General features: G+C 69.1%; 6 protein-coding genes and 1 long non-coding RNA gene across 8 annotated transcripts; 1 reads left to right on the top strand and 6 right to left on the bottom strand.

Annotated features, from left to right (window-relative positions):
• Nucleotides 1-888: 888 nt before the first annotated feature.
• LOC115916252 (delta(14)-sterol reductase TM7SF2-like) lies at nucleotides 889-4,494 on the bottom strand. The gene is made up of 9 exons (XM_030969945.1): nucleotides 4,389-4,494; nucleotides 3,828-3,867; nucleotides 3,354-3,518; nucleotides 2,847-2,944; nucleotides 2,496-2,609; nucleotides 1,983-2,145; nucleotides 1,555-1,635; nucleotides 1,345-1,467; nucleotides 889-1,105 (listed from the first exon to the last, which is right to left on the bottom strand). The coding sequence occupies exons 1-9, from the start codon at nucleotides 4,410-4,412 to the stop codon at nucleotides 951-953; spliced, it is 963 nt and encodes a 320-aa protein (XP_030825805.1). The 5' UTR covers nucleotides 4,413-4,494; the 3' UTR covers nucleotides 889-950.
• Nucleotides 4,495-4,532: 38 nt separating this feature from the next.
• LOC115916246 lies at nucleotides 4,533-5,848 on the bottom strand. Its single transcript, XR_004061578.1, has 3 exons — nucleotides 5,789-5,848; nucleotides 4,923-5,489; nucleotides 4,533-4,570 (listed from the first exon to the last, which is right to left on the bottom strand). It is a non-coding gene; the product is annotated as an uncharacterized LOC115916246 (long non-coding RNA).
• A 121-nt stretch (nucleotides 5,849-5,969) lies between these two features.
• LOC115916195 (CASP-like protein 4A1) lies at nucleotides 5,970-6,915 on the bottom strand (the record flags this gene model as incomplete). The annotated part of the gene is made up of 4 exons (XM_030969881.1): nucleotides 5,970-6,105; nucleotides 6,205-6,234; nucleotides 6,473-6,546; nucleotides 6,841-6,915. Coding segments are annotated over 4 exons (315 nt in total), but the record flags the coding sequence as incomplete, so codon positions are not given.
• Nucleotides 6,916-6,972: 57 nt separating this feature from the next.
• Nucleotides 6,973-9,621, top strand: ZFPL1 (zinc finger protein like 1). 2 transcript variants are annotated; one of them, XM_030969939.1, is made up of 8 exons: nucleotides 6,973-7,081; nucleotides 7,395-7,569; nucleotides 7,646-7,757; nucleotides 8,005-8,198; nucleotides 8,277-8,340; nucleotides 8,598-8,690; nucleotides 8,869-8,980; nucleotides 9,382-9,621. In XM_030969939.1, the coding sequence occupies exons 2-8, from the start codon at nucleotides 7,468-7,470 to the stop codon at nucleotides 9,548-9,550; spliced, it is 846 nt and encodes a 281-aa protein (XP_030825799.1). In that variant the 5' UTR covers nucleotides 6,973-7,081; nucleotides 7,395-7,467; the 3' UTR covers nucleotides 9,551-9,621. The 2 variants fall into 2 exon arrangements, with proteins under 2 accessions (XP_030825799.1, XP_030825800.1); XM_030969940.1 differs by having other exon boundaries at nucleotides 7,670-7,757.
• Nucleotides 9,622-9,739: 118 nt separating this feature from the next.
• On the bottom strand, nucleotides 9,740-13,589 carry LOC115916248 (EGF-containing fibulin-like extracellular matrix protein 2). Its single transcript, XM_030969941.1, has 11 exons — nucleotides 13,543-13,589; nucleotides 13,248-13,353; nucleotides 12,938-12,986; nucleotides 12,438-12,665; nucleotides 11,960-12,079; nucleotides 11,718-11,834; nucleotides 11,487-11,606; nucleotides 11,112-11,225; nucleotides 10,545-10,677; nucleotides 10,234-10,417; nucleotides 9,740-10,104 (listed from the first exon to the last, which is right to left on the bottom strand). The coding sequence occupies exons 2-11, from the start codon at nucleotides 13,347-13,349 to the stop codon at nucleotides 9,856-9,858; spliced, it is 1,416 nt and encodes a 471-aa protein (XP_030825801.1). The 5' UTR covers nucleotides 13,350-13,353; nucleotides 13,543-13,589; the 3' UTR covers nucleotides 9,740-9,855.
• A 375-nt stretch (nucleotides 13,590-13,964) lies between these two features.
• FIBP (FGF1 intracellular binding protein) lies at nucleotides 13,965-19,430 on the bottom strand. The gene is given in 13 exon segments (XM_030969934.1): nucleotides 13,965-14,474; nucleotides 14,561-14,716; nucleotides 14,976-15,073; nucleotides 15,184-15,270; nucleotides 15,593-15,656; nucleotides 15,936-16,044; nucleotides 16,397-16,530; nucleotides 16,966-17,066; nucleotides 17,542-17,567; nucleotides 17,570-17,667; nucleotides 17,900-18,098; nucleotides 19,003-19,089; nucleotides 19,316-19,430. Coding segments are annotated over 11 exon segments (1,071 nt in total). The 5' UTR covers nucleotides 19,088-19,089; nucleotides 19,316-19,430; the 3' UTR covers nucleotides 13,965-14,474; nucleotides 14,561-14,646.
• Nucleotides 19,431-19,729: 299 nt separating this feature from the next.
• LOC115916196 (autophagy-related protein 2 homolog A-like) lies at nucleotides 19,730-27,107 on the bottom strand. The gene is made up of 15 exons (XM_030969882.1): nucleotides 27,080-27,107; nucleotides 26,506-26,585; nucleotides 26,122-26,322; nucleotides 25,779-25,866; nucleotides 24,638-24,838; nucleotides 24,231-24,331; nucleotides 22,618-22,725; nucleotides 22,230-22,317; nucleotides 21,803-21,887; nucleotides 21,630-21,699; nucleotides 21,285-21,367; nucleotides 20,965-21,086; nucleotides 20,729-20,891; nucleotides 19,957-20,049; nucleotides 19,730-19,770 (listed from the first exon to the last, which is right to left on the bottom strand). The coding sequence occupies exons 1-13, from the start codon at nucleotides 27,105-27,107 to the stop codon at nucleotides 20,740-20,742; spliced, it is 1,407 nt and encodes a 468-aa protein (XP_030825742.1). The 3' UTR covers nucleotides 19,730-19,770; nucleotides 19,957-20,049; nucleotides 20,729-20,739.
• Between the last annotated feature and the right edge of the window lie 717 nt (nucleotides 27,108-27,824).

Genomic DNA, 27,824 nt, shown 5'->3' on the forward strand with positions numbered 1-27,824 from the left:
CTGCCGCCCCCCGAGCGGAGCCGCTTCCGAGCGGCGCGCAGGAAGGTCGGGTTCCTGCTGAGCTGGAGCCGCGGCGCCCCCGAGGAGCTCGCGCAGCTCGCCCGGGAGGCGCGGGCGGTCCACGCCGAGGTGGCCGCGGAGGAGGCGGCGGTGGCCGAAATCAGGGAGGGGCTGGAGAAGGTCTGGGGAGGGCCCCGGCCGCCGCCCAGGGACGGGCAGGGGGATCGGGGACCCTGGCTGCTCAGGGACGGGGTTGAGGAGGGTTTCGGGGGTCCCCGGCCGCCCCCGGCTGACAAGGGGGTGCAGGGTCGGCGGCTGATCGAGGAGCTGGACTGAGATGGGCAGATGGCAAGGAAACAGCCCGGGAGAGAATCCGCTGGTCAAGGGACAGGACTGATGAACGTCCAGAGAACCGGGACTGGGAAAGCTGCTCCTTAAGGGACAGGACTGATTAACGTCCGGGAAAGTTGCTCGTTAAAGGAACAGGACTAATGAACTTCCAGAAAAGCTGCTCATTAAGGGACAGGACTGATGAACGACCCCACTCTCGGCGGGTGTGGGGGCTCCCAGGGGGTCCCTCAGTTGATGGGAGGGGTCCCGGCAGTGCCAGTAAATGCTGGGGGTGGGAGTTGGTGGTGGTGGTGCTCGCTGGGGTCCCAGGATGGGAGGGAAGACACGAGAACGTTGACTCCATGTTTCAGAAGGCTCAATTTATTATTTTATGATATAGATTACATTAAAACCGTACTAAAAGAATAGAAGAAAGGATTTCATCAGAAGGCTGGCTAAGAATAGAAAAAGAATGATAACAGGCTTGTGACTGACCGAGACAGTCCGGACAGCCGGACTGTGATTGGCCATTAATTAGAAACAACCACATTAATTAGAAACAACCACATGAGAGTTGGGGGGCCTTGGGTGGGCGATCCCGGGGGGGTCTCGGGGGGCCCTCAGTAGAGCAGGGGCAGCAGGCGGTGCGGCACGCGCCGGCACAGGCCCCCCCAGGCCCCCCCAAACCGGCGCCGCTGCCGCCGCTCCCCTTCCAGAGCCCGGAGCTCCCGGAGCGCAGCCCCCGCCAAGAGCAGCAACAGCGGCGGGGACAGACCTGGGGGGACACGGGGGTCAGGGGGGACACGGTGGGACACAGGATTTTGGGGGGCTCAGGCGTCTGGGAGGGACAGACAGATGGGGTTTTGGGGATCTCAGGTGTATGGGAGGGAGGGACACGGGGTTTTGGGGGGACCTCGGCGAAGGAGGAGCGCCCCGGCAGGGTTTTGGGGGGCTCAGGCGTCTGGGAGGGACATGGGGTTTTGGGGCGCCCTGGCGGGGTTTTGGGGGTCTCACCGCAGGGCAGGGTCCAGCCCAAGGCCATCAGCAGCTCCCCGAGGTCATCGGGGCGTCGCACGAGCCCCCACCAGCCCCCGGCCAGCAGCAGCTGCCCCGTGGCCGTGGGGACCGTGGGGAGACCTGGGGAGGCGGTGGAACAGGGGTTTGGGGGGTCCCAGATTTGGGGATCCGCGGCCGTTTGGGTGTCCCGGCCCTGGGGGGTCTCACCGGCCACCCGGGGGTCTCGAGGGTCGCGGTTGAAGAGGCTCCTCTGGGTGGTGGCGCCGTGGAAGATCCACAAGCCGAGGGCTGGGGGGGAACGGGAGGGGAGGGGGATGTCAGGGGCCCCCCAAACTGCCCCGAGACCCCCCGAGCTCCTCTGGGACCCCCAAATCCCCCCAGTTCCCCCAAACCCGCCCCACCCGGATCCTGCCCCTTCCCCCCCCCCATTCCCCCAAATAATCCCCAATTAATCCCTGGTGCTCCCATTGACCCCAAATCCCCCCAGTTCCCCCCAAAATCTCTTCCAGTGCCCCCTAAATCTCCTCCAATTCCCCCAATTGCCCCCAAATCCCCCCAGTGCCCCCCAGTATCCCCCAATTCCCCCCAAATCCCCCCAGAACTCCCCAGTTCCCCCAGTACGCCCCCGTGCCCACCGTAGAGCCCCCCACAGGCCGCCCCCGCGGCGCCCCCCAGCCCCTGCTGGGGTCTCCTCAGCAGCAGCAGCGCTGGGAGGGGACCCCCGAAAGGGCCCCAGGCGAGACCCCCAAAGAGCCCCAGGAACCCCCCGGGGCCGGGGGCAGGACTCGCGCTCAGCTCCTGGAGAGAGGCAAGAGGTCAGACCCCCACAGACCCCCCGCCCACAAACACACCCCAAAATATCCCCCGGGGACCCCAAAAATCCTCTGGAGACCCAAGCACACCCCATAACCCCCCACCCCAAAGACGCCCCCAAAACCCCCCCAAACACACTCCAAACCCCCCCCAGGGGTACCCCGCTGCCCCCCCACCCCCAAACACACCCCAAAAAACCCCCTGGAGACCCCAAACACACCCCCACCCCCAAACACACCCCAAAATACCCCCAAACACACCCCAAACCGCCCCCCCGGGGGACCCCACAGCTCCCCCCCCCCAAATCCCCCAAACGCCCCCCGTGCCCCCCCCACCCTGAGCCGCCGCAGCACCGCCCCCCCCTGCGCGGCCGCCACGAGCGCCAGCGGCAGCGAGGGGGAGCCCCAAAGGCGCTGCTGCTCCCCCAGGGCCGCGGAGAGCACCAGGAACTGCGGGGGACAGAGAGGGGAAGAGCTCGTTAACCCAGTGCTCTGCTGGCTCTGCTCCCAGCGCTCCCAGTGCTCCCAGTCCCCCCATCCCCCCAGCCCCTCCCAGTCCCCCCCCCAATCCCCCCAGTCCCCCCCAATCCCCCCAGTCCCTCCCAGTCCCCCCCAGTTCCCCCCCAATCCCCCAGTTCCCTCCCAGTCCCCCCCAGTCCCTCCCAGTTTCCCCAGCTCCCCCCGTACCCAGGCGCAGAGCCCGACCCGCTCCCAGTTCAGATTCTCGGGGGGCTCCAGGGGGGTCCCCGCTCCTCCCCCCACGAAGAATTCATACACGGGGTGTCCTGGGGGGGGGCGGAGGGGCACGGCCTCAGCACCCCCGGGACCCCCCAGCCCACCATGACCCCCCCCAGCGCCCCCCCCAGACCCCAATTCCTCCCCAATCCCTCCCCAGGACCCCCCCCGGACCCCAATTATCCCCCAATCCCTCCCCAGACCCCAATTCCCCCCCAGTCCCTCCTCAGGACTCCCCCAGGACCCCCCTCAGACCCCCATTCCCCCCAATCCCCTCCCCAGGACCCCCCAGCTCCCCAGGACCCCCCCCGGACCCCAATTATCCCCCCGCCCCCCAACCACCCCCCAGACCCCAATTCCCCCCCCATCCCTCCCCATTCCCCCCCCAGACCCCAATTCCCCCCCCATCCCTCCCCATTCCCCCCCCAGACCCCAATTTCCCCCCAGCCCCCCACTCACCGGTGCCCCCCGCCCGCAGCCGCCGCCGCGCGAGGATGAGGAGGGCGAGGCCGAAGGCGACGCTGGAGGCGGCCGCGGCCAGCGGGGGGAGGAGGGGGCACAGGGGGGGCAGGGGGACCCCCAGGGCCAGGGACCCCCCCAGGGCCCCCCCCAGCAACAGCAGCCCTGGGACAGCGGCCGTGAGGGGGCGACCCCGGGGGGACCCCGGAGACCCCCGAGACCCCCCCAGACCCCCAAACGGACCCCCCCAGTGAGGGCCGCGACCCCCGAGGGACCCCGGAGACCCCCGAGACCCCCCCCAGACCCCGCGACTCCCGAGGGGACCCCCGAGCCCCCCCGCCCGCACCCAAACCCCCCAAAGGACCCGAACGGACCCTGGACCCCCCCAGGACCCCCCCGAGGGACCCTGAGCTCGAAGCCCCCCCCAGAGACTCCCCGAGGGGTCCCCAGCCCCCCCGAGCGCCCCCCACTCACAGCCGAGGTCCCGGAGGGGTCCTGGGGGGTCACCGGGGCTCTGGGGGGACAGCGGCGTCACCCTGAGACCCCCCATGGAACCCCCCGGAGCCCCCCCAACAGCCCCTGAGCCCCCAAAGCCCCCCAAATCCCCCCAAACCGCCAATTCCCCCACCCCCCAAATAACCCCTCCCTCACCCCCGGGGGTCTCCAGCCCCCAAAGCCCCCCCAAATCCCCCCAGATCCCCAAATTTCCCCAAACCTCCCCAGATCCCCCCAGACCCCCCCAAATCCCCCCCAGACCCCCACATTGCCCCAGAACCCCCCTAAACTCCCCCCAAATGCCCCCAACCCCCCAGCCCCCCCTCACCCCCGGGGGTCTCCAGCCCCCAAAGCCCCCCAAATCCCCCCCAGATCCCCAAATTTCCCCCAAACCTCCCCAGATCCCCCCCAGACCCCCCAAATCCCCCCAGACCCCCATTGCCCCAGATCCCCCAGACCCCCAAATCCCCCCAGACCCCCACATTGCCCCAGAACCCCCCAAACTCCCCCAAATGCCCCCAACCCCCCAGCCCCCCTCACCCTCGGGGGTCTCCAGCCCCCCATTCCGAGCGCCCCCACCCAGGCCAGCACCAGCGCGAGCGCGGGGGGGGTGGGCACGGCCAGGGCGGGGGGAGGGGCCCCCAGCCCCCCGCCCTCCCCCACCGTGGCGCTCACGACCCCCACGAGCCCCAAAGGGAGGAGCAGCGACAGAGCCCCCGCGCCTGGGGCAGGGGAGAGAGACCCCAGATCCAAATTGCGGACCCCAGATCCAAATTGCGGACCCCAGACCCAAATTGCGGACCCCAGACCCAAAATGGAGACCGAGACCCAAAACGGGGACCCCAACCCCCAGGTGAGACCCCAGACCCAAAAAAGGGACCCGGGGACCCCGAGGTGAGACCCCAGACCCAAAAACAGGACAGGGATCACTCCCCACCCCTCCCCAAGGGACCCCAGACCCAAAAAGAGACCCCGCCCCCCCAAAAGGGGACCCAGGGCTCAGGACGCCCCTCCCCAACCCCCCTCCCCCTCCCCAAAAAGGGCCCCGGCCGCGCCCCCCCCGCCCCCCCTCACCCCAGGGCCCCCCAAATTCCATCTCGGGGGGAGGGGGCGCCGCTCGGGGGGGCTCCATGGCCGGGGGGAGCCGGGGAAGTTTTTTGGGGGGACCTGGGCGCCCCGGGGGCGTGGCTTGGCAGGAACCACGCCCCTTCGGCGGGTGATGTCATCGCGCCGCACGGTGATTGGCTGCAAGGCCACGCCCCCGCTCTTAAAGAGACAGTGACCCAATTCTGCGGGTGTGTGACGCCACAAACTGCGTCATTGCACAGCGAGGCCGCGGCAGAAACCGAGTTTATTGAGGAAAAAACGGGGGTGGGGTCCCAAAAATCGGGGGGGGGGGTGTCCCACACATTATGGGGGGTCCGGGGGTCCCATGAGGGTCCCCAGGTTTCTCCTGAGCTCTTGGGGGTCTCCAGGTGTCCCTTGGGGTTTCCTGAGGGTCTCTGAGGGTCCCCAGGTGTCTTGGGGGGCTCTCCCGGGGGTCTCTGGGGGTCTCTCTGGTCACTCCACGACCAGGTGGAAGCGCTCGGCCTCCTCGAACAGCGCGTTCATGGAGGCGGCCCAGGCCTCGAGCTCCGACACCTGGGGGGGCACGGGGGCAATGGGGGTCAGGGGGCAATGGGGGGTCGGGGGGTCAGGGGGGACAATGGGGGTCAGGGGGCAATGGGGGTCAGGGGGGTCAATGGGGGACAATGGGGGGTCAGGGGGGCAATGGGGGTCAGGGGGGCCAATGGGGGTGCAGGGAGCAGCAGGGGCGAGGGGAATGGGGGGTCAGTGGGAGAAAAGGGGGGGTCTGTGGGGGGCAGTGGGGATCAGAAGGGGTCAGAGGGGGCAGTAGGGGTCCCTGGGGGGTCCCTGGGGGTCCCGCGGGGGTCACTCACGTCAATGGGCGTCACCTTCCTCTTCCTCCTGCGCTCGGGGGGGGCGGGGCCGATGCCAGGGAGGCCGAGGGGGGGGATCTGGGGGGGTGGCAGGGGGAGGGGCTCGGGGGAGGGGCACATTGAGGGGAAGGGGGCTCAGGGGGAGCCCCCCGCGGGCTGAGCCCCCCCGCCCCCCCCTCCAGGCGGCTGTAGGAGCGACGGACACGGGGGAGGGGGGAGGGGAGGGGGGAGGGTGGGGGGGAGGGGCAGGGGGGGGCAGCACAGGAGGGGGAGGGGGCACAGGAGGGGGAGGGGCCGTTCTCCTTCTGGCTCTGCAGCTGTGGAGGAGGGGCGGGGGGAAGGGGGTCAGTGTGGGGAGGGGTCCCGGGATCACCAGGACCCCCCCTCACCACCCCCTCGCCCCTCCCCCAACTCACCCGGGGGCTCCGTCGGGGTCGCTCAAAGTCCTGTGGGGAGGGGAAGGGTCTGAGAGTTGCCCCCCAGCCCCGAGACCCCCCCCAACCCCTGCCTGGGACCCCCCAGGGCCCCCCCAGCCCCAGGACCCCCCCGGGACCCTCCTCCACCCCCTTGGTGACCCCCCCGGCCCCCCCCTCAACTCCTGGGGCTCCTCACGCTCTCTGGACCCCCCCGGGACCCTCCCCCACCCCTTGGTGACCCCACCGGCCCCCCCGGCCCCCCACTCACGGGGCTGCGGTTCCGGGGGTTCCGGCCCCCCCGCGGTTCCGAGACCGCCGAGCGCAGGGAGCTGCCCCGAGTCCCTGGCAATTGAGGAGGGGGAGATGGGAGGGGGTGACGGGGGAGGGCGCGACCCCCGGGACCCCCTCGAACCCCCTAGAAACCCCCCAGAGCCCACAGACCCCCCCGGGACCCCCAGGACCCTCCCAGGACCCCCCCAGACCCCTCCCAGGACCCCCAGACCCCACAGGACCCCCTCAGACCCCCCTCGGGACTCCCCCAGGACCCGCCAGGACACCCCAGAACCCCCTGGGACCCCCCCGGGACCCCCCCGAGAACCCCTGGACACCCCAGACCCCCCCAGGACCCCCCCTCACCCGTCGGGGTCGCCCCCGCCGAGCGCCGCCCGCCACCCGCTCCCGCCATGGCGGTTCGAAAGGCCGGAAGTGGCGTCATCGCCCCGCGCCGCGCGCCAAGGCAGGCACGGGGAGTGGCCATGTTGGGAGTGGCGCCGCGGCGGGGCCAGGCTGCACTTCCGGCGCGGCGGCGGCCGGTGACGCCAACAGGGAGCGACGCACCCGGAAGCGCCAGCGGGGCAGCGCGTCGCCATAGGAACGTGTGAGTGGGGGGCGGGGGGGCGAAATTTGGGGGGGTCTGGGGGGCTCCTGGAGGGTCTGGGGGCTCCAGGAGGGACTGGGGGATCCTGGGGAGCGCTGGGCGCGGCTTTGCGGTGTCCCCTTGGTGTGCGGGGGGCTCTGGGGAGTCCCGGGGGGTCCTGAGGGGTCTCGGGCAGCGGGAGAGGGCGAAGGGGATCCTGGGGGCTTCTCCTGGGGAGGGGTCTTGGGAGCTTCTTCTGGGGAGGGGTCCTGGATGTTCTCGTGGCCGAGGAGGGCCCCGGCCCCCCGGGACACTCCCCCCCGTCCAATTCCAGGCTGCCCCCAGGACCCCCTGAGCCCCCCAGGACCCCCTGAGCCCCCCAGTTCCGGGCTGCCCCCCAGGCCGCCATGGGGCTGTGCAAGTGCCCCAAGCGCCGCGTCACCACGCTCTTCTGCTTCGAGCACCGCGTCAACGTCTGCGAGAGCTGCCTGGTCAGCGCCCACCCCAAGGTGGGGCTGGGGGGCTCTGGGGGGTCCTGGGGAGCTCCGGGGGGGCTCCTCAGCGCTGACCCCCGCGTCCCCGCAGTGCATCGTGCGCTCGTACCTGCAGTGGCTGCAGGACAGCGACTACAGCCCGCAGTGCCCGCTGTGCCAGGCGCCGCTGGGGGAGCGCGACACCGTGCGCCTACTCTGCTACGGTGGGTGGGGACTTGGGGGGATCTGGGGGGGCTTTGGGGGGAGTGTGGGGGGCTCTGGCCGCCCGCAGTGCCCGCTGTGCCAGGCGCCGCTGGGGCACAGGGACGCCGTGCGCCTGCTCTGCTGCGCTGGGATTTGGGGGGTCTGGGGGGTTTTGGGGGGCTTTGGGGGGCTCCAGGGAGGCTGGGAGTGACCTGGGGGCGTTCCAGGGGCTCCTGGGGCCGCCCTGAGCCGCTCTTTGCCCCCCAGACGTGTTCCACTGGCCGTGCCTGTCGGGCTGGGCCCGGGCGCTGCCGCCCCGCACGGCGCCCGCCGGGCACCGCTGCCCCCAGTGCGGGGGGGCGCTCTTCCCCCCGCCCAACCTGCAGGGCCCCGTGGCCGAGGCGCTGCGCGCGCGGCTCCGGACGGCGGCCTGGGCCCGGCCCGGCCTGGGACTGCCCCTGGTGAGTGACCCGAGAGCCCCCGAGTGCCCTGAACCCCCCCGAGCCCCGACTGCCCAAATCCCCCCGATTTCCCCCCAGGTCGAGGACTCGGAGGCGCTGCCAGAGCCTGAGACGTGCCCGGAGCCAGACGGGGGCTGGCACGGTGAGGGGAGACCCCAAAACCCCCCCCAGGAACAGCCCCTGGGCCCCCAAAACACCCCCAGGGCCCCAAAACCACCCCAGGACTCCCAGAATCACCCCCATGGCCCCAGAAATATCCCAGGGACCCCAAAACATCCCCAGGGCGCCCCCCAAAACCACCCCAGAGACCCCCAGAACACCCCCAGGGACCCCAAAACACCCCCAGGGCAGCCCCCAAAATCCTCCGTGCAGCCCCCAACCCAAATTCTGCCCCCGCAGCCCCTGTGACCCCCCCGGAGCCCCCCCCGAGCCCCCCCAGCCCCCACGCCGTGGTGCACATGGGGGCAGGGGAGACCCCGACGCTGCACGCGGGTGAGTCTGGGGCCTTGGGGGGGGGCTGGGTGAGTCTGGGGGCTTTGGGGGGGGGCTGGGTGAGTCTGGGGGCTTCGGGGGCTGCAGGGTTAGGGTTGCCCCCCCGCGCTGGAATTGGGGGGGCGGGGCCCCCCAGACCTGGGGGCGGGGCTTTAGGGTCGCTCCGCCCCCTCCCCAGGCTCCGCCCCCCGCAAGCCCCTGGGGGGTCGCGAGCCCTGGAGCCCCCCCGACCACGAGGAGGAGAAAAAATATCGGAGGAGACCCCGGGCATGGCTGCCCCCAGGGTTCAGGTGGGTCTGGGGGCTGCAGTGGGGGGCTGGGGGCTGCAATGGGGGGCTGGGGGCTGCCCCCCGGGCTGAGGTGGGGCTCGGGGCTTCCTGGGGGGGCTGGGGTGGGTCTGGGGGCTTTCCGGCTGCGGTTTGGGGTTTCCCTGGGGGGGCTGGGGGGCCAGGGGTCCCTTTGTGGGGGTCAGTTGTGGAGGTCGGGGGGCACTTTGGGGGGGTCATGGGATCCTTCTGGGGGGCACTTTGGGGGGTCATTCAGGGTCCTCCTGGGGATGTCATGGGGTCCCTTTTGGGGGGTCCCTTTGGGCACCAGTTGGGGTTCCCTGTGCGGATCTCTGGGGTCCCTTTGGGGGGGATCTCTCGGGGGTCCCTCTGTGCCCCCCCCCCCACTCTGTGCCCCCCCGCAGGTGCCGCCCCCGCGCGCTCTCGCAGCGCCCCCTGCTGGCGCTGTGCCTGGGCGGGGCCGCGGCCTTCGCGCTGCTCCTGCTCCTATTGGCCAGCCTGGCCAGGGGCGTGGCCGACGCCGACCCCGCCCTCGAACCGCTCAACAACCCCCACGTGCGGGTGGGGCACTGACCACGCCCCCGAGGGGGGCGGGTCTTCCACGGGGGGCGAGGCAAATAAAGGGCGCCCCCTTGTGGAAGGGGAGGCAGAAGCGTCCGTGTGGTTCTTCGGGGCACAAGTTCCCCCCCAGTTTGTCCCAGTTCCCTCCCAGTTCCCTGCACACCAAACTGCTCAGCACATTCATTCTTTGCCCCCAAATTGGGGGTCCCAGTCGGTTTTATGGGGTTCCTGGGGCTTCTTTGGGGGTCCCAGGGCACAGTTTGGGCGTCCTGGGGAGTTTTTGGGGTCCCAGTGGCTTTTTGGGGGTCTCCCCCCACCTAGAACGGGTGGGCCCCCACTGACAGATGGAGGCGGAGCAAAGCCAGGCCCCGCCCAGTGGGAGGGGGCGGGTCCCAGGCGCCGGGGGGCGGTCCCTCTGTGGCGGGGGGCGGTCCGTCCGTGGTGAGGGGCGGGGCCTCGGGCGGGGGGCGTGGCCCCGGACGCAGAAGCTCCACCTCCAGCAGCAGCTGCCGCGGGCCCGCCAGGGGGCGCGCGAGCTCCAGCAGCGAGCTGTGATTGGTCAGCGCCTGTGGGGGGGCGGGGCCACGCACTGAGACATCAATTCCCCCCGAATTAACCCCAAATTCTCACCGCACCCCCCCCCAAATACAGCCAGAGACACCAAAGGCCCCAGACGCCCCCAGAGCCCTCGGTACCCGCAGCCGGAAGGTCCCGGGGGGGCCCCCCCGCAGCCGCAGCCGTTGGGGGTCCCCCGGGGGGTGCCGGAGCTGGAAGATCCCGGTGGGCACCTCGGGGGTCTGGGGCAGCGCCAGGAACCGGTGCAGGAGCCAGCGGGGGCGGGGGGCGCAGCCCGGAACCCCCCCGGGGCAAACGCAGGTCCTGGGGGGCCCAAAATGGAGAATTGAGGGGGGTCCCCAAAGCTGAGAGCCCCAAAACTGCCCAGGGACCCCCAGGGTGGGTGAGGAGGAGCCCCCCCGGATTTTGGGGGTGTGGGAGGGGTCCGTACCCGTTGTTTCGGGGGTGGGGGACGTAGGGCCCCCGGCAGACCTCGCGGGGGGCGCAGAGGTGCCCCCCGAAGGTGTTGAGGCAGCTCTGAGCCCCCCCGCAGCCGTGGGAGCCCTCGGAGCATTCGTCCCGGTCTGGGGGGAAAGGGGGGGGGGCTTGGGGGAGGCTGAGACCCCCCAGTGCCCTCCAGCCCCCCCACAAACCGACCCCAGTGCCCAGAGCCCCCCAGAGCCCCCCCACCCCCCACAAACGGCTCCCCCGCTACCCTGGTGCCCCCTCAGTCCCCATACGGCCCCACAGCCCCCCCAAAACTCCCAAACCCCCCCTCAAATCCTCTCAAACTCTCCCAGAGCCCCCCCAACCCACCCCAGCCGGCCAAAACCTCCAGAACCCACCCTAACCCCCCTCAAACAGCCCCAGAGACCCCCATCATCCCCCACATCCCCCAAACCCCCCCCCAGCGCCCCCTACCCCGGCAGAGCCCCCCAAACGGCCTCCGAGCCCCCCCAAGATCCCATACGTCCCCCATCACCCCAAACCCCCCCAACATCCCCCCAGCGCCCCCTACCCTTGCACCGCCCCCCCTCCTCGGTGTAGCCGGGGGGGCAGACGCAGCTGAAGCCCCCCGGGAGGTTCTGGCAGCGGTGCTGGCACCGGACCCCCCCCCGGCACTCGTCCACGTCTGGGGAGACCCCGGGCGGGGAGAGAGAGAGAGAGAGAGAGAGAGAGAATGACAGACCCCCGTGAGACCCCGTGAGACCCCGGGGGGGCGGAGTGTCCGTACCAGCTGGGCGTGTCCCGACCCGGGTGGGCGTGTCCCGACCCGGGTGGGCGTGTCCCGACCCGGGTGGGCGTGCCCCAGCCCCGGTGGGTGTGTCCCCGCCGCGGTGGGCGTGCCCATTTCCCCAATGGGCGTGTCCCAGGCGCGGTGGGCGTGGCTTACCGAGGCACCGGTGCCCGTCGGGGCCCAGGGCGAAGCCGGGGCGGCAGCGGCAGCGGAAGGAGCCGAAGGTGTTGAGGCAGCGCTGGGAGCAGCGGGCGCCCATCGAGCACTCGTCCACATCTGGGGGGCACAGGGACACGCCAGGGCTTAGGGAGGGGTCCGGGGGGCCTCACCCGCCCCCAGACCCCCGGGAGGGCCGGGAGGGGTCCCACGGGGCTGGGGGGCTCTGACCGAGGCAGGAGCGGCCGTCGGGGCCGAGGCTGAAGCCGGGGTGGCAGCGGCAGGAGAAGGCGCCGGGGGAGTTGGCGCAGCTGTGCTGGCACCAGCGGAACTGGCACTCGTCCTCGTCTGCGCCAAAAATGCCCAAATTCACCCCAAAACCAACCCAAAACCACCCTGTGAATACCCCTGGGAGCCACAGCCCCCTTCAGCCGAGACCCCCACCCCAACCCCCCCAGCCCCCCCGCACTGACCCACGCACTCGGTGTCCCGGTGCCGGTACCCGGGGGGGCAGCGGCACTCGAAGCCCCCCCGGACGTTGATGCACTCCTGGCTGGGCCGGCACGGGGGGCGCCCCGCGCACTCGTCCACGTCTGGAGGCGGGGGCACAGGGGGAGGGGAGGGACAGGGACCCCCGAAATGGGGAATCCCCCCCTGCAATGGGGAACTCCCGCCCGAAATGGGGACCCCTGATCAGGGGCACCTCCCTGCCCCGGTGGGACCCCCCCGCAATCCCCCGGGCAGTCCCACCCTTCCAGACCACGCCCACAAACAGACACCGCCTCTTTCCACAGCCCCGCCTACCTATTTGCATCCACAAAACCACGCCCCTTTCCTCCCCGCCCACCGATTTGCACCCACATAACCACGCCCCTCGACCTCACCCACCAATTTGCATCCACCCTACCCCGCCCCTCCTCCCCGCCACCCCGCAGGCCCCGCCCCCTTTACCTGCGCAGGTGCCGTCGGGGGCGGGGCCGAAGCCGGGCGGGCAGCGTCCGTCGGGGGGCGGGGCGGGGCGCGGCGGGGGCGGGGGCGGGGGCGGGGCGGGGGCGGGGCCCGGGCCGGGGCTGAGCAGCGCGGCCGAGCGGGGCAGGCACAGGTACCCCCCGAAATGGTTCAGGCACTTCATGGAGCCCCGGCAGGGCGGCGGGGACCCGAGCGCGCACTCGTCCACGTCTGGGGGTCGGGGGGGGCGTCAGGGGGGAGCCCCCCGACCCAAAACACTGCCCGAGAGGGGCCCCGGAACCCCCGACCCAAATACATCCCCAGAGGGGAACCCACCCCCAAAACTCAGCCCGGGACCCCCCAAAACACCCAGAGAGCCCCCAAACCCCCCCAAATCATCCCCGAGCGCCTCCCACGGACCCCGGGACCCCCAAACCCCACGGACCCCCCCTCCCCGGGTGCGGACCCCCCCAAGCCCCCCCTGACCGGGCCCCCTCCCCCACCTTTGCAGTGCTCGGTCTCGGGGTCCCACTCGTAACCATCGCTGCACTCCTGGGGGAAGGGGGGGCGAGAAGGGGTCACCCCCCCAACCATCCCCCGGCCCCCCCCAAACTCCCCCGCCCCGCCCCCACCCTCCCCAGCCCCTCCCCCACAGCGGCTCCCGAAGTTTGGGAATGGGGGAGGGGCCAAGGAGGTTTTGGGGGGGCGGTCTCGGGTGTTGGGGGAAGGGCAGGTTGGGGGAGGGGCAGGAAGGTTTGGGGAGGGGGGTCAGGATCCCCCCACGCCCCCCCCCCCAAATCTCCCCTTCCCCACCGCGTAATCCTCGGGCTCCTCCAGGTCCGGGGGGGCCGCGGGGGCCACGCTGGCGCCGAGGAAGAGGAGGAGGAGGAGGAAGAGCAGCGAGGGGGGGCCCATGGCGCTGGGGGGGGGGCACGGGGGTCACCCCACACTGCGCGACCCCCCCGAGAGGTCCGGGGCCCCTCCCCCCGCCAAAGCCCCCTCCGGGGTCCGGGGGAGGGGCGTCCTGGGGGGGTCCCCGCAGAGGGCAGTGGGGGGGGGGGGCGCGCCCCCCGGACCCCTCCCCAAAACCCCCCGCGGCCTCACTCACCCCGCTCAGCTCCGGCCCCGCCCCCAGGCTCAAAAGCTCCTCCCCCCTCCCAAATCGGCCCCGGAGCGCGGGAAAGCCCCTCCCCCACCCCCGCTGCCCCGCTCCCTCCCCTCCGCCCCTCCTCCACCCCCGCTGCCCCGCCCCCTCCCCCTCCGCCCCTCCTCCACCCCCGCTGCCCCGCCCCCCCCTCCGCCCCCCCACCCCCGCTGCCCCGCCCCTCCCCGCCCTCCTCCCCCCCCCGCTGCCCCGCCCCCTCCCCCTCCGCCCCTCCTCCACCCCCGATGCCCCGCCCCCAAGAGCTCCTCCCGTCCCTCTCCCCATTTTCAGATTTTGGGGACCCCCCCAACTCTGCCCCTCCCACCCTAACCCCAAAATTTGGGGAACCCCCCCCCCCCACAAACGGCCCCAGCTCAGCTCCGATTCCGGCTCTTTATTGCACCCCCACCCCAATTTTGGGGTCACACGGGAGGGGCCCCCCGGGTTTGGGGTGTCCCGGTTTGGGCATCCCCCCCTTTTTGGGGTCCCCCATTCCCAACGTCCCGATTTTTGCAGCGCTGCTGCTCCTCCGGATTTGGGGTGTCTCAGGTTTGGGGTGTCCTGGTGCTCGGGGTCCCTTCCTGGGGGGTTCCCCAAACACCCAAATTTTGGGGTGCTGATGCTCCATCCTTGGCCCGTTGGGTTTTCGGGTATCGTCTCCTTCGGGGGGTCTTGTATTTGGAGGCTGCCCAAGTTTTGGGGTATCTCCAACTTCCGGGGTATCCCAAACTTTTGGGGTATCCCAAATTATTCTCATTTCAGGTCACTGCAGGTTCCGGATCCTTTGATTTCCCAGGGGTGCCGCATCCTCGGGGCGCTGTTTTTGGGGCCATGTCCGTTTTTGGGGCGCTGTTTTTGGGGCCATGTCCGTTTTTGGGGTGCGGTTCTGGGGCCATGTCCGTTTTTGGGGCCATGTCCGTTTTTGGGGCCATGTCCGTTTTTGGGGCGCTGTTTTTGGGGCCATGTCCGTTTTTGGGGCCATGTCCGTTTTTGGGGCGCTGTTTTTGGGGCCATGTCCGTTTTTGGGGCGGGGTTTTTGGGGCGCGGTTTTTGGGGCGCAGTCTGGGCTCACTCGTGGTACATGCGCAGCAGGCAGGCGCTGATGGCGGCCATGTAACGCTCCCACAGCGCCTGGTGCCTGCGGAATGGGGCAGAACTTTGAGATTTTGGGGTTTTTGGGGGACACGGGATTTTGGGGGAGGTGTCCCTCACTTTTGGGGAACCCCCCGGGTGCTCCATCCCCCCCTCAGCCCCGTTCTGGGGTTCCCCTAAAGGCTCCCGGGGGGAGATTTGGGGGGTTCCGGGCTTTGGGGCTCACCTGAACCCCGGCAGGTTTTGGGGGAATTTGGGGGTGCTTTAGGGGGGGGTTTGGGGGGGTTCCTGGGTTTGGGGCTCACCTGAACCCCGGCAGGTTTCGGGGTGCTGCCGTGTAGTGCGTCAGGAAGAGCCTCAGGTCCCCCGGGCTCCACTTGTCAGAGCGGCACGGCTCGATCACCTGGGGGGACCCCAAAAACCCACCTGGATTTGGGGGGGTCCCACTCCAGGGGGGGCCCGAGGGGGTTCTGGGTGCTGAATTTGGGGTGCCGATTTTGGGGTGCCCCTCACCTTCTCCACCAGGTCCACGAAGAAATCCCGCACGTCGCGGGCGTGGGTCAGCTTCCCGCCCACGTTCACCAGAGCCCGAGACAGCGCCTGGGGGGCACGGGGGGGTCAGGGACCCCCAAACCCGGGGGGGGGCACGGGGGGGGCGTTGGGGACCCCCAAACCCGGGGGGCACGGGGGGGTCAGGGACCCCCAAACCCGGGGGCACGGGGGTCAGGGACCCCAAACCCGGGGGCACGGGGGGGCGTTGGGGACCCCCAAAATTCCCCCCACCCAATCTCCTCCCACAAACGTGCACGGGGATTTGGGGGTTCCCAGGATTTTGGGGGAGCCCCTCCCCCTCCAAGCAGCCCCCGGGGATTTTGGGGACCCCTCCCCCCAGCGAGGACACCCCGTTTTTGGGGGGATTCACCTTGAAATTGGCCTCGAGCTCATTGTAGACCGAGATCTTCCCCCGCAGGGCTGCGCACACCAGGCTGGGGGAGGGGGAGGTTGGCGGGGGGGCTGGGGACCCCCCAAAACCGGGACCCCCCCCCAGGGACCCCCCCAGAGCCAGGATCCGCCCCCAGGGACCCCCTGGAACCAGGACCCCCCCTCCAGGGACCCCCAAAACCGGGACCCCCATTGCAGGGTTGTCCCCATCCCCATCCCTGGGTGTCCCTGTCCCCCCTCCCAGGCCTGTCCCCATTCTGGGGGTGTCCCTGTCCCCATCCCAGGGTGTCCCCAGGGTGTCCCCGTCCCGGCCCCGGTGCCACCTCTTGTGCTGGTCCAGCAGGTCCTTGTCGCTCACCAGCACCTTCAGCTCCTTCAGGTCCTGCAGGAACGACTTGGGCAGGTCCCCGTCGGGCTCGGCCGCCTCGGGGGCTGTGGGGACAGCAGGGACAGGGGGCACGGGGACAGTGACCGCGGGGTCATTGGGGTCATGGGGACACCGGGGTCAGGGCAGGACCCGTCCGGCTCGGCCGCCCCGGGGGGGGACAGGGACAACGGGGTCATCGGGGTCACGGGGGTTTTGGGTACCCAGGGCCCCCTGGCTCTGGGGATTTTGGTTTTTGGGGTTTTTGGGTACCCAGGGCCCCCTGGCTCTGGGGATTTTGGGGTTTTTGGGGTTTTTGGGTACCCAGGGCCCCCTGGCTCTGGGGATTTTGGGGGGTTTTGGGGTACCCAGGGCCCCCTGGCTCTGGGGATTTTGGGGTTTTTTGGGGTTTTTGGGTACCCAGGGCCCCCTGGCTCCAGTGGGCCATCATGCTCTGGGCGCAGGCTGCGAAGTCCCCGAAGCTCAGGAACTGCAGGCGCCTCTTGCCCGTCTCGAAGCGGCTGTTGGCGAAGAACACGATGGCGGCGTAGTCCCTGGGGGGGACAGGGGGTCAGGGGAGCCCAAAACATCCCCTAAACACCCCCAAACCCCCTGAACCCCCCCAAAACCTCAAACATCCCCAAACATCCCCTAAGCACCCCCCAAACCCCTGAAACCCTAAATATCCCCCAAATCCCAAAGAACACAAGGGCGTAGTCCCTGGGGGAGTCACAGGGGGGCCGGGGGGGTCGGGGGGGCCCTGGCCTCCTAGGGGACCCCAAAACATCCCCTAAACACCCCCAGACCCCCTAAACATCCCCTAAACCCCAAATATCCCCCAACTCTCCCCCGACCCCCTAAGCCCCCCAAAATGCCCCCAAACCCCCCCAGCCAGGAGAGCGTGTGCTGGGCCCTGAACCCCCCCCCCAGCCCAGGGCCCCCCCGGACCCCCAGAGTGCCCCCCCCGGACCCCCAGAGTGCCCCCTCACCGGGCCAGGGCGGGGGGCAGCAGGAAGAGCTGCTGGATGTTCTCGGCCAGGGGCCCCCGCAGCTCCTCGACCGCCTTGAACACCCTCTTGAAGTTGTCAAACTGGGGGGGCAGGGGGGTCAGCGCCCCAAAGCCCCCCCAGATCCCAAACTGGCGTTTCCCTCCCAGTTTTTGGGGTTTCCCCCCCATTTCTGGGCTCCCTTCCATTTTAGGGTTTTCCCCCAAGTTTTTGGGGTCTTTCCCCAAGTTTTTGGGGTTTCCCCTCCTGGGTTTGGATTTTTCCTCCATTTCAGGGTTCCGCGGGTCCTTTTTCCCCCCCATTTCAGGGCTCCCTCCCAGTTTTTGGGGTTTCCCCAGTTTTTGGGGTTTCCCCTCCCAGATTTTGGGGTTTCCCCCAGTTTTGGGGTTTCCCCTCCCAGTTTTTGGGGTTTCCCCCCCCAGTTTTTGGGGTTTCCATCCCCCAGTTTTCGGGGTTTTCCTCCCAGTTTTTTACGGTTTCCCCCCCATTTCAGGGCTCCCCATTTTTTCGGGATTTCCCCCCATTTCTGGGGTGTTTTTCCCCGTGTTTGGGTCGCACCTGGCGGCGGCAGCTGCGGATCCCCACCCCGTGCGGGCGCTGACCTCGTCCAGCTCCTTCTTGGTGCCCTTGGAGAGTTTCTTGCCCAGCAGCTCCCGGGCCAGCGCCTCGTCGAAGGCGTAGTACCTGGGGGGCGGGGGCAAAAAATGGGGAAAAAAACCCAAAAATGAGGAAAAAACCCCAAAAATGGGGGGGGGAAACCCAAAAATGAGGGGAAACCCAAAAAATGGGGAAGAAATGAGGGAAAAAAACACAAAAATGGGGAGAAAACCCCAAAAATAGGGAGAAAACCAAAAATGAGGGAAAACCATCAGTCCCCCCCAGCCCCCCCCAGTTCCCCCCAGCCCCCCGCCCGCACCTCTGCACCAGCAGGGCCTGTCTCTCGGGCGGGATCTGGAACAGCAGCTGCTGCAGCAGCCGGGGGGGCGCGTGCAGGAGCCGCTCCAGCATCTGGAACGTTCTGTAGTGGTCGCGGGTGTCGCTCTGCAGCACGGCCACCGAGGTGCCCTCGCGCTCCAGGACCCCCACGCGGAGCCGCCGGGCCACGGCCTCGGCCACTGGACAGACAGACAGACAGACAGACATGGGACACGGCCTCGGCCACTGGACAGACAGACAGACAGACAGACAGGCATGGGACACGGCCTCGGCCACTGGACAGACAGACAGACAGACAGACAGGCATGGGACACGGGCATGGCCACGGGACAGACAGACAGACAGACAGGCATGGGACACGGCCTCGGCCACTGGGACGAGACAGACAGACAGACAGACAGGCATGGGACACGGGCATGGCCACTGGGACAGACAGACAGACAGACAGACAGACAGACAGGCATGGGACACGGCCTCGGCCACTGGACAGACAGACAGACAGACAGACAGGCATGGGACACGGCCTGGCCACTGGGACAGACAGACAGACAGACAGACAGGCATGGGACACGGGCCGGCCACCGGGACAGACAGACAGACAGACAAACAGACAGACAGACAGGCATGGGACGCGGGCATGGCCACTGGGACAGACAGACAGACAGACAGACAGGCATGGGACACGGCCTCGGCCACTGGGACAGACAGACAGACAGACAAACAGACAGACAGACAGGCATGGGACACGGGCATGGCCACCGGGACAGAACAGAAGACAGACAGACAGGCATGGGACACGGCCTCGGCCACTGACAGAGACAGACAGACAGACAGACAGGCATGGGACATGGCCACCGGGACAGACAGACAGACAGCAAGCAGACACGGGGGGGCCCACAGACAGACAGACAAACAGACAGACAGACAGACAGGCATGGGACACGGCCTCGGCCACCGGGACAGACAGACAGACAGACAGACAGACAGGCATGGGACACGGCCTCGGCCACCGGGACACACTGGGGACACCGGGACAGTAAACGTTGCCCAGCTGTGCCCAGCTGTGCCCAGCTGTGCCCGTACCCGAGTGTCCATCCAGCCACAGCCTGTACACCTCCTCGTCGATCAGCGTCGTGTTCCCCACGAACACGTCCAGGTCACTGCTCATGGCTGAGGGACCAAAATGGCCCCAAATGTCACAAAATGTCCCCAGACGTCCCCAGAGCTGCTGACAGGGACACGCTGACCCCAAACTGGGAACCCCCTCCCCCAAACTGGGCCGCACTGGGAGCCGCCCCCCCCCGGGGCAGCCCCGGCCCCTCCCCCACCCCCCGGGCCCCTCCCCCACCCCCGGGCCCCTCCCCCAGCCCCCACCCCCGGCCCCTCCCCCACCGACCGGCGCCGTCCCGCGCGCTCCTCCCGCGGCGCACAGCGGTGGCGTCACGTGCGCGCAGGATGTGACGTCTGCGACGGGGCGGAGTCACGGCGCGCGAGCCACGCCCCCTCCCGCGCGGCGCCCGAGCCCCTCCCACCGGGCTCCCCCAGTAAAAACCAGTAAAAACCCGTAAAAATAGTAAAAACCAGTAAAAAACCAGTGAAAACCAGTCCCAGGAAAAACCAATCCCAGTGAAAACTAGAAAACAACAGTAAAACCAGTAAAAATCAGTAAAAACCAGGAAAAACCAGGAAAAAACAATCCCAGTAAAAACCAGTGCCAGTCCCAGTAAGAAGCAGTGCCAGTCCCAGTAAGAACCAGTAAAAACCAGTTTATTGGGGGCGGGGCCGCAGGGGGGGGCGGGGCCCCCGCAGTCCCTCGGTGGGGGCGGGGCCGCTCCTCGAGCCGGGGGGGCGCTGGGGAGAGAACGGGGGGGGAACTGGGGTTACTGGGGGGGACTGGGGGGCACGAGCACCCCCCAGCCCCGCCGGAGTGAACTGGGACCCCTCAACCCCAAACTGGGCCATACGGGGACCCCCTGACCCCAACTGGGCCATACTGGGAGCTCCCCCAGTCCCACACTGGTCCCCACTGGTCCGTACCGGTCTGTACTGGTCCGTGCTGGTCCGTGCTGGGAGCCGCTCGTGGGGGGGGCCCGGGGGGGCCACGAGTCCGAACAGAGCCTCGGCCAGGGCCTGGGGTCAAAGGTCACAGCTGGGACCACCCCCCCCCTTGCCCAAAGGGACCCCTTGGGGGGGCTGGGGGGGGTTTGGGGATTTGGGGTGATTCTGGGGTGATTTTGGGGTATTTTTGGGGTGATTTCGGGGTGATTTTGGGGTGATTTTGGGGTACTTTGGGGTCTCACCTGCGGGTGCTTTCAGCGGCCTTTTGGGGTGATTTTGGGGTATTTTTGGGGTGATTTTGGGGTGATTTTGGGGGTGATTTTGGGGTATTTTTGGGTATTTTTGGGGTGATTTTAGGGTGATTTTTGGGGTATTTTTGGGGTATTTTTGGGGTATTTTTGGGGTGATTCTGGGGTGATTTTGGGGGTGATTTTGGGGTATTTTTGGGGTGATTTCGGGGTGATTTTGGGGTGATTTTGGGGTGATTTTTTTTGGGGTCTCACCTGCAGCCCCCCCCGCCCCCCCCCCCCCCCCCCCCGCGGGGGTTTTTGGGGGTTTTTTTGGGGTGATTTTGGGGTGATTTCGGGGGTGATTTTGGGGTGATTTTTGCGGTATTTTTGGGGTATTTTTGGGGTGATTTGGGGGTGATTTTGGGGTGATTTTTGGGGTGATTTTGGGGGGGCTTTTGGGGTATTTTTGGGGTGATTTTGGGGTATTTTTGGGGTGATTTCGGGGTACTTCAGGGTCTCACCTGCAGCGCCCTCAGCAGCCTCGCTCCCAGCCCCAGCGCCGCGCTGGCCCCGGCGGCCCCGAGCGTGTCACCCCCCGGGTCACCCCCCGGGTCACCCCCCGGGTCACCCCCCCGGGACCCCCCCCCTGCAGCGGCAGCAGCAGCAGGTCCCGGAGAGCGCGCCCTGGGGGGACAGGGGACAGTCAGGGGACAGTCAGGGGACACGGGGGGGACACGGGGGCATTGGGGACACTCACAGAGGCGCAGCACGGCGTGCACCGGCGCCACCCCCCCCAGCAGCCCCGGCAGCTGGTGACACCGAATGTCCCGGAGCCACTCGGTCACCGCGTAGGACACGACCCGGCTGAGCCCCAGCAGCCTGAGGGGACAACGGGGCCGGGGGGGACACGGGGGGGACACGGGGGGGACACGGGAATGGTGAGTTTGGGGTCACTGGGAACCCCCGCGTCCCCCCTGTCCCCCATCCCCATTGTCCCCAATGTCCCTCCATTGTCCCCCCATGTCCTCCCCAATGTCCCCAGTGTCCCCAGTGTCCCCAATGTCCCCAGTGTCCCACCCCTGGCGGTGGCAGAGCCGTTTCAGGCGCAGTTGGGAGCAGTTCAGCCGCGCCAGCCCGATCAGGATCCCGGCCAGGGCGCCCTAGGGACACAGGGGACACGGGGGACAGAGTCAGTGGGGCAATGGGGACACGGGGGACACGGGGGACAGTGAGGGATGGGGTGACGGTGTCGCCAGGGCGTGGGGACAGCGCAGCAGGGGACAGTGCAGGGACAGCACGGGGCAGCGCAGCCGGGGACAGGCGCGGCGCCGCTGGGGGACAGCAGCCCCGGGGCTGCAGCGCTGGGCTGGCCCCCCCCCGTGTCCCCCGTGTCCCCCGTGTCACCCGTGTCCCCCGTGTCACCTGCTCCATGGTGACGCGCTTGCCGCGGTAATCCAGCCAGACGGGGACATCGGCCGTGAAACGGAACTCGCTGGGGACAGGCACGGGGACAGCTCAGTCAGCCCGGGGACGGCTCGGGGACATCCCCGGGACACAGGGACGCCCCGGCCCCCCCCAGTCTGTCCCAGTCCCACCGGAAGTAGATCGGGGGGGTCTCTGGCTCTGGCTCCGGCTCCGGGGGCGGCTCCGGCCTGGGGGGGTCCCCGACCCCGGGGGGGGCTGCAGGGGGGGGGCACAGTCAGGGGACCCCCAAAGCCCCGGAGCCCCTCCCCCCCCCGGCCAGCCCCTCCCCCAGCCCCTCCCCCCGGGCTGGCCCCTCCCCCAGCCCCTCCCCCCGGGCCGGCCCCTCCCCCAGCCCCTCCCCCCGGGCCGGCCCCCCCCAGCCCCTCCCCGGGCCGGCCCCTCCCCCGGGCCCCCCCCCCTCCCCCGGGCCGGCCCCTCCCCCAGCCCCTCCCCCTGCCCCAGCCCCTCCCCCGGGCTGGCCCCTCCCCAGGCCGGCCCCAGGCCCCAGCCCCTCCCCAGGCCGGCCCCGCCCCCAGCCCCTCCCCCTGGGGGCGGTACCGGGCGCGGGGCCCGGGGCGGGGCCCGGGGCGGGGCTCAGGTGGGCGAGGAAGGCGCCGGCGAAATCCCTGAGGAAAATCAGCGGGTCCTGGGGGGGGGCAAGGGCAGCGTGAGCCCCCTAAAAACACCCCAAAAACATCCCAACGACACCCCGAAACCCCAGAACACCCCTAAGCTCCTAAAAAACCCCCAAAACCACCCAAACCCCCCCAAAACTCCCATGCTCCCAAAACCCCCCCAAAACCTACCCGAAAACACCCCCAAACCCCCCCAAAGCCCCCCAAACCCCCAAAGCCCCCCAAAGCCCCCCAAACCCCCAAAGCCCCCAAACTCCCCCAAACCCCCCCAAAGCCCCCCCAGGACCCCCCAAGCCCCCTCCCCTGCCCACCTGGTCGATGTGCAGGCGCAGCGGGGTCAGGGTCACCCTGAGGCAGCACTCGGGGACCCCCCCGGGGGGGGGCGGGTGGGGCAGAACCCGCAGGGCCTTGAGCCACAGCTGGGGGGGGGGCAGAAAATGGGGGGCAGGGGCAACAACGGGGGGTGAACAGAGGCGGGGGGAAGGTTTGGGGTCAGGTGTGGGGTCAGGTGTCAGGGCGGGGGGGGCATGGTTGGGGGGGGCAAATTTCAGGGATCTGGGGCCTCAGATTTGGAGTCACATTCAGGGTCCCATTTGATGTCCCAGATTTGGGGTCTCAGGCATTGGGGGTGCCACTTTTAAGGTCCCATTTTGGGGTCCCAGACTGGGGGTGTCCCATCCCTGTGGTCTCAGATTTGGGGTGTCCCCTTTTGGGGTATCCCAGATTTAGGGTTCCCATCTCCGTGCTCCCTTTGGGTCCCAGATTTGGGGTGTCCCAGGTTTGGGGTCCCATTTAAGGTTCCATTTTGTAGTGCTCATTTGGGGGTTCCCGTTTTGGGGTTCCCATTTGGGGTTCCCATTTTGGGGTTCCATTTTGGGGTTCCCATTTTGGGGTTCCCATTGTGGGGGTTCCCATTTTGGGGTTCCCATTTTGGGGGTTCCCATTTGTGTTCCCATTTTGTGGTTCCCATTTTGGGGTTCCCATTTTGGGGTTCCCATTTTGGGGGTTCCCATTTGTAGTTCCCATTTTGGGGTTCCCATTTTGTGGTTCCCATTTTGGGGTTCCCATTTTGGGGGTCCCATTTTGGGGTTCCCATTTTGGGGGTTCCGTATTGGGGTCCCGTTTTGGGGGTTCCCATTTGTGGTTCCCATTTTGGGGTCCCATTTTGGGGTTCCCATTTTGGGGGTTCCCATTTTGGGGGTTCCCGTATTTGGGGGTTCCCATTTTGGGGTTCCCATTTGTGGGTTCCCATTTTGTGGTTCCCATTTGTGGTTCCCATTTTGGGGTCCCATTTTGGGGGTTCCCGTATTTGGGGGTTCCCATTTTGGGGGTTCCCGTTTTGGGGCCGGTACCGTGGGCGGCTGCGGGGGCGGCGCCCCCAGCGGGTGCCGGCTCAGGAACGGGGGGGCGCCGCCCCCGCCCAGGCGGTCGCGCAGCTCCAGCTCGGGCACCAGCAGCACCAGGCGGGACGTGGGGGCCTCCCCCGGGCCCAGGACCCCCCGGGCCCCCACGCGCACCCCCCGGGCTCAGCCAGGTACGACTCGTGCTGCAGGCACACCTGGGGGGGAGCGGGGGCCATGGGCGCCCACGGAGCCCCAAAATCCACCCCGCACCCCGACACAGCCCCCGGGACCCCCAAAATCCACCCCGCACCCCAACACAGCCCCCGGGACCCCCAAAATCCACCCGCACCCCAACACAGCCCCCGGGACCCCCAAAATCCACCCTGCAGCCCAAAACAACCCCCGGGATCCCCCCCACACCCCCAAAAACCCCCGGGACCCCAAAATCCCCCGCAGCCCAACAACCCCGGACCCCCAACCACCCCCCCCACACAGCCCCCAGGACCCCCAAAATCACCCTGCCCCAAAACAACCCCCGGCTCCCCCCTACCCCAAAATCCCCCCCCCAGCCCCCAGCTCACCTTGCCCAGGTACAGCTCCATCAGCTCCTCCTGGACCCTCCCGGGGCCCCCCCGGCAGCGCCACCGTGGGGGGGCGGGGCCTGAGCTGCCGGGGGCGGGGCCTGCGAGGGGCGGAGTCAGGACACACCCACGGTCCGTCCAGGCCACACCCATCAGCCCCACCCCTGTCGTCTGGGGGGGCGTGTCCATCCCACAGCCACACCCACCAGAGCCCCTCCCTGCTTGGGGCGTGTCCCACCATGGGGCATGTCCTCTGCCCCGCCCATGGGCGTGTCCCACTCATAGGTGTGTCCCCTCCAGCCCCACCCACGGATGTGTCCTGACAAGCTCCACCCATGGGCGTGCCCCCACAAAGCCCCTCCCATATGCGAGTCCCCACAAGCTCCGCCCCCGGGTCCCTGTCCCACCTGTCGGGGGCGTGGCCGTTGCCGAAGTCCCGCCCCCCGTGCAGGGCCCAGGTGAGGCTGAGGTCGCGCAGCAGCAGGCGGGAGCGGGGGGGGGAGCCCCGGGGGGGGGCGCAGCCGGTCCCGCCCCCCCCGCGGGACCCCGAAATGGCCGGGGAGGATGCGCAGGGGCCCGGGGGCCAGCCAGCGGATACGGGGACACACCTGGGGACAGGGACACACAGGTGACACCTGGGAACAGCCTGGTGACACCTGGGAACCCCCCCACGTCAGCAATGTCACCTGGGGACACCCCAGTGTCACCCAGGGGACAGCCAGCAGATATGGGGACACACCTGGGACAGGGACACACCTGGGACAGGGACACACAGATGACACACCCCCCTGTGTCAGCAATGTCACCTGGGGACACCCCAGTGTCACCCACGGACACCCCAGTGTCACCCGGGGCACAGCCAGCAGATACGGGGACACACCTGGGACAGGGACACCCCAATGTCACCTGGGGACAGGGACAGACAGGTGACACGTGGGAACCCCCCCCAGTGTCACCCACACTCAGCCCAACGTCACCTGCACTCGAGGACAGCCCGGTGTCACCTGGGGACACCCAAATGTCACCCACGGACACCCCAAAGCCCCCAGCCCCCCCACTGCCCCCCCAGCCCCCCCCACTCACGGGCTCGGGGCTCTCCGGGGCCTCCAGGACGCAGAACCCCTCGGGGTCGGCCTCGGGGGCGGGGCCAGCCTCGGGGGCGGGGCCAGCCTCGGGGGCGGGGCCGGCGCCGCCCCCCCGGGGGGGCTCGGGGGGGGCCCGGGCAGAGCCCCCCCCCTCCCCCGGGAACAGGTACAGGGACACGGGGGGGGGCGGGGGGGGCGGGGCCTGGCCTGGGGGGACAGGGGGAGGGGTTAGAGCCCCCCCAGACCCAAAATAACCAAAATAGCCCCCCCAGACCCAAAATGACCAAAATAAACCCCCCGGACCCAAAATAGCCCCCCCGGACCTCAAAATAACCCCCCAGACCCAAAATAACCAAAATAACCCCCCCAGACCCAAAACAAACCTCCCAGCCCCTGAACAGCCCCCCCAGACCCAAAACAAACCCCCCAGCCCCGGCTCCACCCCTCAATTCCCCCCCCTCACCGGGGGTCCGGGGGTCCCCGGGGGGGGTCCCGGGGGGGTCCCTCAGCGCGTCCGTCAGGTCCTGCTGGTTGATGGGGGCGGGGGCGGCCTGGGGGGGGGCAGAGGTGGGGGGGGCACTGGGGGCTCCCCCAGACCCATTTCGGGTCCCCTTTTACCCCCGACCATTTCCCCCCCAGACCCATTTTTTACCCCCCCAGCCCCATTTTGGGTCCCATTTTTTAGCTCCCCACCCCCATGTTTTACCCCCCACCCCATTTTTGCCCCCCCCACCCCCATGTTTTACCCCCACCCCCATGTTTTACCCCCCAGCCCCATTCTGGTTCCCATTCCCCCCCAGCCCCACCTGCTCCCCCCCCGGCGGGGGCTCCTCCTGCCCCGGGGGTCTCTCCGGGGCCGGGGGGGTCCCGGGCGGGGGTCGCGGGGGGGCCGCGGCCCGCGGGGGGGTCCCCAGGTGCTGCAGCAGCCGCGCGAGGGCGGCGGCGCTGTCGGCGCAGGTGCGGCCCCGCAGCCGGGCGGGGGCCACCAGCAGCTCCCAGGGGGGGGCCTGTGAGAGAGGGGGCACTGTGAGCCCCCGAACCGCCCTGAACCCCCGAGCCCCCAACCCCCTGAGCCCCCAAACCCCCGAGCCCCCGAACCCCCCAGCCTCAGCAGCTCCTGGGGGCGGGGGTCACCCCAAATCCCAGCGACCCCTCCCGAGCCCCCCCCCAGCCCCCCCAGCCCCACTCACCGCCCCCCCCTCGCTGTCCCCCCCACTCCCGGGGCTCAGCAGCAGCTCCAGGAAATCGATGTCCAGAACGGAGATGAAATCTGGGGGGGCAATGAGGGACCCGCAGTGACCCCCCGCAGTGACCCCCCCGCAGTGACCCCCAGTGATCCCCCCAGTGACCCCCAGTGACCCCCCACCCCCAGAGCCCCCAGAGTGACCCCCCCAGTGACCCCCGGAGGACCCCCAGTGACCCCCCAGTGACCCCCAGTGACCCCCAGTGACCCCAGTGACCCCCAGTGACCCCCAGGTGACCCCCGTGACCCCCCAGTGACCCCCAGTGACCCCCGCAGTGACCCCCAGTGACCCCCAGTGACCCCCAGTGACCCCCAGTGACCCCCAGTGACCCCCCAGTGACCCCCAGTGACCCCCCAGTGACCCCCAGTGACCCCCCAGTGACCCCCCAGTGACCCCCCCAGTGACCCCCAGTGACCCCCAGTGACCCCCCCCCCCAGTGACCCCCAGTGACCCCCCCAGTGACCCCCAGTGACCCCCCAGTGACCCCCAGCGATCGCCCGGCCCGGGAAATGGCTTGGACCATGGGGAGTCCCATTCTGGGGTCCCATTTTGGGGGTCCCATTTTGGGGTTCCCGTTTGGGGTCCCGTTTGGGGGTCCCATTTGGGGGTTTTTCCTTGGGGTCCGTTTTGGGGGTCCCATTTTAGGGGGTTCCCGTTTGGGGTCCGTTTTGGGGGTCCCGTTTGGGGTCCCATTTTGGGGGTTCCCGTTTGGGGTCCGTTTTGGGGGTCCCATTTTGGGGTTCCCGTTTGGGGTCCGTTTTGGGGGTCCCGTTTTGGGGTCCCGTTTTGGGGGTCCTGCTTTGGGGGTCCGTTTTGGGGGTTTTGGGGTCCCTTTGGGGTCCCATTTTGGGGTCCCATTTTGGGGTTCCTCTGCAGGTCCGTTTTGGGGCCCCTCCCCTCTGCAGGTCCAGCCCTCAGCGGAACACGGAGCCGTCATCGACCAACAGCCTGGGGGGGGGGCACGGGGGGGTCAGCGGCCCCAAACACCCCCCGCATCCCCAAAAACCCCCCAAAAAATCCCAAAATCCCCCCAGATCCCCAAAAAATCACCCAAAAAAACCCAAACCCCCTCCCAGACCCCCTAAAAAACAAAAAAAAACCCCCACCCCCCGGACCCCCAAACCCCCGGCCCCCCCCGGTCGCACCTGAGCCCCCCCGGGCGGGGGTCGGGGCCGCTCCCGCAGGTCACGCTCAGCGTCTCGGCCGCCAGCAGCACCCGCAGCGGCAGCGGCGGCCTGGGGGGCACACCCGGGTCAGCCCCCCCG

This window comes from Camarhynchus parvulus, unplaced genomic scaffold (genome assembly GCF_901933205.1).
Source record: "Camarhynchus parvulus unplaced genomic scaffold, STF_HiC, whole genome shotgun sequence".
Lineage (NCBI taxonomy): Eukaryota > Metazoa > Chordata > Aves > Passeriformes > Thraupidae > Camarhynchus > Camarhynchus parvulus.